The sequence below is a fragment of the Lepidochelys kempii genome, chromosome 20 (genome assembly GCF_965140265.1).
Source record: "Lepidochelys kempii isolate rLepKem1 chromosome 20, rLepKem1.hap2, whole genome shotgun sequence".
NCBI classification, from domain to species: domain Eukaryota; kingdom Metazoa; phylum Chordata; order Testudines; family Cheloniidae; genus Lepidochelys; species Lepidochelys kempii.
Genome location: NC_133275.1, coordinates 2323002 through 2333063, shown reverse-complemented (window position 1 = coordinate 2333063; position 10062 = coordinate 2323002). Strand labels below are relative to the sequence as shown.

The 10062-nt window shown below is 59.5% G+C and overlaps 1 protein-coding gene across 1 annotated transcript; it reads right to left on the bottom strand.

Annotated features, from left to right (window-relative positions):
• Positions 1–1003: 1003 nt before the first annotated feature.
• On the bottom strand, positions 1004–8498 carry CDK2 (cyclin dependent kinase 2). Its single transcript, XM_073318518.1, has 7 exons — positions 8170–8498; positions 7438–7515; positions 6975–7095; positions 6689–6859; positions 5888–5989; positions 4651–4854; positions 1004–3976 (listed from the first exon to the last, which is right to left on the bottom strand). The coding sequence occupies exons 1-7, from the start codon at positions 8283–8285 to the stop codon at positions 3872–3874; spliced, it is 897 nt and encodes a 298-aa protein (XP_073174619.1). The 5' UTR covers positions 8286–8498; the 3' UTR covers positions 1004–3871.
• Between the last annotated feature and the right edge of the window lie 1564 nt (positions 8499–10062).

Sequence of the window (10062 nt, the reverse complement as noted above, 5' to 3'; positions counted from 1 at the left end):
GACCGCGGGGTCTAGGCACCAGGAGCCCAGGGGTCCGATGACCCAGGGCAGGGCCTAGGTTCAGGCACCAAGGGCTGGGATAGGGCAGGGGCCAAGTTGCCAGCAGCCAGCCAGGCCCGAGGGGGCACGTTGCCCCTGTGGGGCACCGGGCCCTGTCCAGACCCGAGGCTAACAGGGTGTTGCTGTGACCCAGGAAAGGGCCTGAGCCTGTCTTGCCAGCCCCCTGCTTATGGATATTACCAGAGTTGCAGGCCTGGGTCAGCAGCTGCATAAACACCAAAAAGCTGGCCCCTGCCTCCAGGAGCTCACAACCCTTTGGCAAAAATGGCAGCTGCTATTCCAGAAAGGTTGCAAAAGGAGGGAGGGTCGTAGGTGGGGACTGAGGGGCATCCATGGGGGTGGGTAGGGAGCCCAGGGCTGGCATAGCAGGGGGCCTGCCCCTTGTAACATTGCCAGAGCTAATGGGAGCTTCGTCCAACATCCGTACACCTACTGTAAGGCAGAGTTGTTAGACTATTGCCCTCATCACTAAAATCACTCCACTTTTTAAAAAGGAAAAACAATTGACAAGGCTGCAGGGAAGAACTTTCACAGATAAACTTAATGGACTCTAGTTCAGCTGTGCATATCACTGGTACTATTCTGCTTATGCTCTGTCAGCTGTTATCTCTCGTCTTACATTGTAAACTCTTTGGGGCAGGGCTGTCTGCAGCACCGAGCACAATGGGGGCCTGGCCCATGACGAGGAGCTCTTAAGCACAGAGCCTCAAAGGTATTGGAATGGGTGACTCCCATTGAAATTGGTGCCTAATGCCCACTTAAATACCTTTGTGGATGTGGGCCTGGGTGACTGGCCCAAGGTCTGTAGCAGAGCTGAGAATAGAACCTGTTTCTAAGTGACCTACCCACTGGACAGGACTTCCTCTCTCATCTAATAGAAGATATTTTCCTCTGTAGCTACCCCCTTTGGAGGAAAAAAAACAAAACAAAGCACATTCATGACTCAAGTTAAAACTAAGAATATTTTTAATGATTTATAAACCAACCCCATAATATTTTTAACATTTGGTAAGAAACAACAGTCTACAAAGAATCAAGGACGACAAATATATTCTAGGGTTTGATTTTTAAAAATATTCACTTACAAAAACTCCACGGTGCTTGTCTAACAAACTTTATACAAATCCAGAGCTCTGCTTTAAAACTAACATGGCCTTATAAATATTTCCCTATTTGTTCCAGTCCAAAAAATATATATATTCATGCTCGCAGATATTGTGTCACTATAGCTATTAATCCCATCTGCATCTCTCCTTCCCTCTGTTTTCATCACAAATTGGCAGCAGCATTGTTTTGGGGAAATCTCTGCGGCTCAGCTTCCCCTCCCTCCTCAAACTGGTTTCCATCAGGCACTTTATGTTGCTGTCCTAACCCTACATTTTTCTTTAGGCAACTGAGTTGAGAAAAAAAGCTAGTCCACTGTGGAAGGACACGAGACCCAACCCTTCTGCTCTAAAGAAACTCAAGATACAAGAGATCAAAATAGCTGTGATAGGAACAGAACCATTCTGACTTTTAACCCTCATCTGGAAAAGGCCTATGTGGCTTATGCGCTAAATCCACAGCTTCCCTTAATGATCATTCCTCTCCTTGAATATTAATTTGTACCTCAAATACTTCTGTAAACAATCCTTAAATATAAAATGTTTTACTATAAAATACACTAAGTCTGTGTTTAAATATTCTATTCATCTATTGTCAACTGTTCAATTTTGGTTTAGATGTGGATTTCCCCCCCTCTGCATCCCTTCTTTAAGCAGGCCCCAAGAGCCTGGAGGTGGGCAGGTGACAGCAGCGCACCATCCACACCATGGGATGTCCCAGACTTTTACAAATGGAGCTGTTCGTAGGGAAACAGTACCAGCTCATCTGAAACTGATCATGTTATTCTGGTGGAGAGCTGCCCCTAGCAACAGCTGCTACCTCAGTGATCTCAATCGTAGCCTTCCAATCTATCCAAACACCCCATCTGCACGGCACTTAAAAGGAAGCAGCTGCTGAGGGCTAGGTGATGGGGGATACTTTCGAACAGGGTGTCACCCTTCCCCACCCTCCAGGACAATCTAAGTGGACAACTACTCCAACTGAGACTCAGTAGCACCCCCTAACGCCTTGAGCTGCCCCTGCTCCCCTAGAGAACGCGGCTGGGGAAGCCCACAGGAAAGGAGGGAGAATTAAAACAGGTGCACATGCCCGTTTCACAGGCCAGACTCTCAGCTAGTGTAAATACGCATCGCTCTGCTGAAGGCAGTGGAGATATGCTGTCCACACCAGCTGGGGATCTGGCCCCAGGTGCCAGAGCCAACCTTTCCATGAGCTGAAGTGTGTCTGGCATGGGAAGATCTAAGCCAAAAGAAAAGTGACAAGGAGTCCCACCCCCGCTGGGAAACAGCCCGGCTGGTGGAGGGCACCAGCTCTAGTGAGGTGTATGTCAGATTCTGGGATCAGATCTGTAGCTGGCATAAACTGCCATAGCACCATTGACAAATCAGTGGAACCACCCTGATCGGCACCCACCGAGGATCTGTCCCCTTGCATCGCACTTGGCCATAGGCAGTACCACAGAATGAGCGGCCAATGATGCGGTGGGGGGAGAATCTGTCGGAGGAGACTGCAGCACTGTCAGGCCAGGGGCTCCTTTTGGGGACAAAGCCCTTTGCTTTCAAAGCCCTTCAGGGAGCAGAGAATAGGGGGGCGTCTTGCAGGGGGGCCACGAGAAGAGCCGGCCGCAACAATCGCTTTCAGCTGCTAGGTTCCCGTTCCACCATGCTGTGCAGGGTGAAGCCTTTAGAGCAAACCCCCTCCTGTGGGTGCAGATTCTCCCCGGAGCGGATGAGGAACCTGCTTCCCTGCAGAAGCTACATGCATCAGGTCGCACCTGGTGAGATGTGGGGGGCAGGATGCCAGCGTAGGACACGTGAGGGTCTTGGGCCCTGTCGGTCAAAACGCTTCTGCCCATGGGACACTAAGGTGGGGGGGATGATAAGTGAGCAGAGTCCCTGATTAGGGTCAGATCCTGCCAGGGGAGGAGGGGAGTCGAGTGGGCCCAACACGCTGCAGGATCAGCCCTTACAACTCTTGTTGCCTGAGCGGTTGGGGACGTGTGCCACTCCTGTGGGGCCCCCCCAATGCAAAGAGCTGCTGGGGATTCGGGCAGCCAATCTGCAGGGTCCAATTTGCAGCAGGAACAGGAGTCGCCAGGAGCACCAGCTGCAGTTCGAGTCTCGAGTGCAGCAGACTCCAGGGTGCTGGACGAGAAGCAGGCGGGCGAGTGAGTTCACCGGGGCCAGCTGAGCGTATCCAGTTTGAACCAATCTCGAAGGTAGGAGGGGAGGTTCCCCAGCCAGACCCTCCCTGCCTTCCACCCATCAAGGAGGCATGGGGGCTCCAGGAGGGCTCACCCTGTGTTGGAGCAGGAATTCGGGGGGCTGCGGAGGATGTGAGACATCACTGAAGAGTCTCAGATGGGGGCATGCCGAGGGAGGTGAAAGGAGAAGGGGCTCAACCAGGGCGGCTGGTGAGGGATGCTCCCAGCTGCAGCGAGCAAGGTCCCATTGCTGGTGCTGGAATCCAAGCCCTCCAGGGAGGGTCAGAGCCACAGACTAGGAGCTCCAGCCAGGGCGATGGGGGCTGGGCTGCCACCCTCTCCGTTCGGGAGGCTAAGTGCAAGTCCGCTGGGGCGGGATGAGTCTCAGGACCCCCGGGGCAGGTCCAGCCCCAGGAGACAGATCCAGATACAGGCATAGGCCAGACAGAGCCAGAGTGGGGGCAGCAGAGTCCTGGCTGGGCCGGCCCCCTCCCCGAAACCACTTCACAAGCGCAGGTGAGGGACGGCCTTGGTGACGTCCCGGAAGAAGGGGTGGTTCAGCGCTGACTTGGCCGAAATCCGCTTGTTGGGGTCGTAGTGCAGCATTTGCTGGGTAGGAGAGGGGTGGGTGGTTATTGTGGGTGGGGGGAACTGAGAGGGGGATGGGTCTGGTGGTAACCCAGTCATTCCCATGGCAACTTTCACCATGAAGCACCAAGGCGGGTCACACCCAAGGCTGTCGCGCAGCTGTCTCGGGGTGGAACGTGGTCGCTGTTCCATCACCACCACCATGGACAGGGAATGAGATGGAATCTCAAACCCGGCCACATCTCCAGGGGGAATTTAGGGAGACGATGTGATGGACTCTGGTCCGGATGCCAGGGCTAACACCTCTCGCCGCAGGAGGGCTTAGCGGTTACAGCAGAGGACTCCTGGATTCTAGTTCCAGCTCTGGGATAGGAGCAGCTACAGCATGGGGACCTGGGGTCTATTCCTGGTTCTGCCACTGATTGCATGGCCAGGATAAGTCACTTCCCCCCGTGTCTCAGGCTGCCCCATTGTGGTGGTGGGGGGGGGGGGGAACGACACACACGACACAGTGGGGGAGGCTGCTTGCTGTCCATGTAGCACCAGTGGAGGGCTAAGAAGCTTGGCTACGGCTGCATGGCAAGTGGCTTCTAGTCCCCAGATCCAGCCCTGCACTCTCCCAAGAAACCTTGTTCCTCTCCCCCCGCCTGCCCTCAAGGTACCGGGTCAATCCTGGAGCCGCCCCAGCTACTCACAGCCAAGAGCTTCCTCCCCTCCTCGTCCAGAGGGGGCACCACCTTGCTGAAGTCCTGTCTGGCCCACTTGGGGAAGCTGGGCTTGTAATCGGGCATGGAAGTGACCCCTGGCCACACGGCCTCGTCCGGAGTGCCCAGCGTCCGGAAGATGCGGAAGAGCTGGTCAATTTCCGAGTCTCCAGGGAACAGGGCTCGCCTGGTGATCTGGACAGCAGGAGAGGGGTCAAGCGAGGTCCCAGCACAGCCCCACCTCCCAGTGGCTCAAAGCTACGAGAGGGGCTTTCCCACCCTCCTCTCTCCCCAAGAGAGGGATCTGAGAGCCAGGGATGCTTTGGCCACACACCAATTACTGAGTTCAGCACAGGGGGAAGTTAATGGCCTGCGTGGATCATTTCATGCTCCCCTCTGGCCTTAAACCCTATGAATCGTCCCCTCGCTCTACAGCCTCGTGACTGACCCCCCCCCACTGCAGCAAAGCCTCTACCCAGCGGGGGTGGGGGTGACCTGGGCACGAAGGTTTATGGCCAGCTGGCTCCCATGGGAAACAGCCCGCTCTGTGGTCGGCTCCCCACTCGCCCACCCCGTGATGCAGACGCCAGCCCACGTGTTCCACATGACACACCTCTTTGTACCCCCGCTGCCAGCACAACCCCTTCCCCCAGGGCAGGGGAAATGCCTGGCAGGGCACCCCCCAAGAACGCAACAGAGCCCTTTTATTTCCCGCTTCCCGCTCGGCAGGTCAGCACCCCTCTCCGGGGACGGGGCGATGTCACTGAGCGCATCCGAGAGCTGCCCCCGGGCAGAGGAAGAAAGGCAGAGGCTGCTCATCTGACACCATCAGCAGCTCTGGCAGCGTGCGTGGGGTGGGGGGGCCTTGATCAGAGCCGGCCAGGCTGGGATCTGCCCCACAGCACTCTCAATGCAGCCTCTCACGCCTGGGGGGAAACTAACATCAGGCCAGGCAGCGAAACCTGCTGCCCCCGCTGGCAAGCGGCAGGACAGTGCAACTAACTCATGCTTCTTCCCCCAGCATGCGACAGGATGAGCTAGGAACAGAGAGGAGCAGGGTGAAGCCCCCCCCACCTCACAGACACACACGACTTTCCGCAGGGGCAGGATCAGGCCCCCAGCATGGGGGTTGTGCTTGTTTTGCTCCCCCCACTGCAGGGGGCAGACGTGGCCCTTCCCTGACTCCAGGACGAGAAAAACCACGTGCCGGGGACGGGGGGGCACGTACCATCTCAGCAAAGATGCAGCCCAGGCTCCAGATGTCCACAGCCGTTGAGTAGTATTTGCAGCCAAGCAAGATTTCAGGGGCCCGGTACCAGAGAGTCACCACCTAGCGAAGTGGGGTGTGTGGGGGGGGATCCTTGTTAATCATGACCGGGACGTCTCTCACCCTTTCCGCTCCAAGGACCCCAAAGAGCTTTACGCACCACAGGCCCCCTGGGAAACGTCGTAATCCCCATTTTGAAGAGGGGAAACTGAGGCACAGAAAGGGAAACTCACCCAAGGGGAGACCGCAAATTTTGGGGGGAGCTGAGAATAGAACCCATGAGTCTGACCTCCCGGCCTTGTGGGGGTGACCGTTACACGCTCCTCTCCCTAGTAGGGCTCTGGCCCAGGGATCGAGCAGTAGGGCGGTGTGACGCCCTGGATCTGGTAGCCTGGAGTAGGCACAGGGGACGCAGCCGGATGTCTCCCACCCGCTAGGGGCTGGTGGTGGCATGACAGCCTTGGAGGAGTCCACAGGAGGATGGGTGCCAGGTTCAGCCCTTGCAAGGAGGTTAAGCAATGGGGGAGCCTACATGGGCCAGTCCTGTCACTTCCGCACTGCAGGGGGCGGGATCAGGTGGCCATGCTCAGCTGGAGCCGGAGGTCCTGGTGCAGGGAGGACAGGGATACTCAGCCCGTCAGCGGGCACCTACCCGGGTGAGGTGGCCCCCATCTCACTGCCTAGCCCCTGGATCCCACCTCCCAGCAAAGTCCCAGCAGGAGCCAGACAGCTGGAGGAGGTGGGAGCCCGGCCCGGACGCACCTCGTGGGTGTAGGTTCGCACCGGCACGCCGAATGCCCGTGCCAGCCCGAAGTCCGCCAGCTTGATGGCTCCCTCGGCATTGATGAGCAGGTTCTGGGGCTTGAGGTCGCGGTGCAGCACCCGGTGGGAATGGCAGAAGGCCAGGCCCTGCAGCAGCTGGAACAGGTAACTCTGCAGTGGGGGCAGACAGGCCTGGGGTCAGAGGGGACCTCAGCTGGCAGGTCAGGTCAGGGGAGGAGAGGACGCCAGGGAAGGGGCTGAGCAGCACACCGGCTGGGCCGGTTACCTTGATGAGGGGCAGAGGGATGCCGCTGATTGAGGACGAGTCCATGAACTTCTTCAGGTCCTGGTGCAGGAACTCGAAGACCAGGTAGAGCTTGTTCTCCGTGTGGATCACGTCCAGCAGCCTGGGAGCGCAGAGAGAGGAACGAGGAGACGTCACCGCTCCTGCCCCGGAGAGGCCCTTGCAGGAGGGGTGGGGGCGTTCGCTCACCATGTCCCAGGCCCGGCTTGGCCTCTACCGAGGCTGCCAGCGATGGCAGCGGGCAGCACCCGGCGTGACGAGCTTGTGGGGCACACATCCCGCTGGGGAGCCGGGCCCAGACCAACCACGATGGGGGCCACAGCTCTGGGTCCCCACCGGCCCCAGGGGACCAGGGGCTCTGGATCCCAGTAGCTCGGCGACCCTGCAGTGCCACCTGGCAGGGACTTCATTAACTCACTCCGCCACCCCCACCCCACACACTTACTTGACGATGTTGGAGTGGTTCAGCTCCTTGAGCAGGGAGATCTCCCGGATGGCGGTGCTGGGGACGCCCTCCGTCTCTCTGCAGGGGGAGGGACGCCATGGGGAGCCTGGAGACACGCAGGAGGTCTGGGGCTCCATTCAACCCCAGCCCAACAACAGTGCTTTGGTGTCACCAATATCACTTCTGCCAGGTGGCCTAAGAACTCCAGCCCCAGCCCCCCCAGCCCAGCGCCCCCCACACAGGCTGCAGCCTAGGGCAGCAGCAGCAAGCCTAAAACCCTTTGCATGGATGCACCACCATGGACATGCAGCCCCCTCCCCGCACCCCGAACCCCAGGGCTCTCCTGGCTTCTCCACCAGCTGAACAGACCCAGCCCACCTAGGATGCACCTCGCCCCCGGCATTCATGCCAAGTGCCAGCCCCCCCCCGCCTTCCGCCCCCCGGGCACCCCAGCCCCAGAGGGAGGGAGGAACCTGGCGCAGCCCCCCGGGGGCCAGCCCAGCCTCGGACCCCTTCTCTGCCGGAGCTGCAGCCCCAAGGTGCAACACGCCCGCCCCCGGGGGTGGGCTCCTGCAGAAGCCCCCCCCCGCGAGCCCTCGAGGCGAGGAGTCCGCCCGGCCCAGTCTCCTCGTGCCCCCCAAAAGAGACACAGCCCCCGCTGCCCCCCCAAACCTCGAGCGACAGGAGGGGCCCCACAGCCGGAGACAGGGGGGCTCCCGGGGGAGGACTCACGTATCCAGGCGGATTTTCTTCAGCGCCACCACCTCGCCGGTGACTTTGTTCTTGGCCTTGTAGACCACCCCGTAGGTGCCCTCGCCGATCTTCTCCACCTTCTGGAAGTTCTCCATGGGGCCCGGCGGCCGGGGCCGGGCCCGGCGCCCGCGCGCCCCGGGGAGGGCTCCAGGGGTGGGAGCCGGGGCTCGGGCCCGGGGATCGCGGCCCCTGGGGCGGCGGCGGCGGCCCGGACAGAACGTTCCGCACCCCCCGGCGGTTACAAACCCCCCCAACTGGCAACAATGTAGCGCCGCCCCCCGCCCGGCCGCTTCCCGCGTTCCACTCGCCCCGCCCACCGCGCCGCGCCATTGGCTGGCGCCTGGGCGGGGGACGCTGGGAGCGACGCGGGAGGCTTCTTAAAGGGGCAGGCGCCGAGAAAGCGGCTGTCCCCTCCCGCCCGCCGTAGGGTGGCGGGGTGGGCCAGACCCGGAGCTGCGGTTAAATCCTAGGTGACCCCCCCCCCCCCCGGGTGACCCCACGCCAGTCCAATGGCTGCTCCCCAGCTATGTTTATTCGTGGGGTGATTTCCCCAGCCCCCCCCCCCAGGATTCCTTGAGCCCCCTCCTGAGCTGTGACTGAGGGGGGGTGACCCAGGGTCCCCCTCCCTAAGGAGACTCCCCTCCCCCGTGGTTTAACTCCAGGTGCTCCCCCTATCCCAGGGAGCTGCTCCCCCTCCTTTCCCCCCCCCCCCCCCGCCTAGGCTCCACCTGGCAGAAGATGAAGGGGGATTCCCAGTGTTAAGATTGTGATCAGTTCCGTTTTTATTTCTCATGACATGTGTCCCCCCCCGCTCGGGACCCTGTTTGTACCAAGCCTCGGAGGCCCTGAGGACCTCGCTCAGAACCAGGACTCAAACTGGGCTTCCAGCTTCCATTCCAAAAATTAAACCACACCCGAGGCCCAGCTCCTGAAAAGTACGGAGGCTCCAAACTTCCTTTGAGGATCTGGGCCTAAGGCCTCCTCCGCTCGGGGGATGTCAGACCTAGCAGCCGAAAGCAGCCAGCCAAACGCGCGCCCCCCTCGCCCCCAGGGGATTCATGCACCCTGAGCTGCGCCCAGCCCTGGCCATTCCGAGCAGGGGCGGCACAAGCAAACTGTGCAGCTGATCAACGAGAAGGGCCAGCCGGCGACTTGAGCACGGCCTGGAAGCACCTGCTCGGGGCTCTTTAATCCGGCAGACAAAAGAGCTGGCAGTGGAAGGCAGCCAAGTTCCTGCTGAACTGGTTTTGTTCTGCGCGTTGCCATTTCGGGTGGCGAGCTCGCGTGCGGTGTGGCTGGGAGGGAGTGCGGCCATGCGCTTTGCTTGCTGCCCATCGGGGCTCAGCTTGGGAACGCGGAGCCAGGGGGGCTGCTTTTGTGCTGCAGGTTTATTGTTTGAATCGGCTCCTTCCTTTCCGCTCTCTCTCATTTCCCGGAGCCCGGGGTCTCCTCCCCAAAGGGATCCAGCTCTAACAGTTGTGCGTGTCTTGGATAGCGTTGGCTGGTCTGTTCTGAAAGCCCAGGTCCATACAGAGTCTGACATCCCCTGGGGACGTGCTTTGGGGCATCCTTCCACTGCCAGGGGACAAAGTCTCCACAGCACTTGTGTGTCAGAGTCACGTCACAGATGGCCATTGGTAACGATTTCATTGCTAGCCAAAGCCTGCAGGAAGGGAGCGGGAGGATCATACTGGGGGATCTGTGCCATCGACTGTCAGCGAGGTCTCATTTTGGAGCTGCAAATCGGTAGGAGGTGGGAGAGGACCGCTCCTCTGGGTGATGTGGGCCAGTCCCTTCCTTGCTGTGCGCCGTTAAATTTGTGCAAATTAAAAGGCTAGAACCACACAAGATAAAAACTCACTCTGCTTTGGG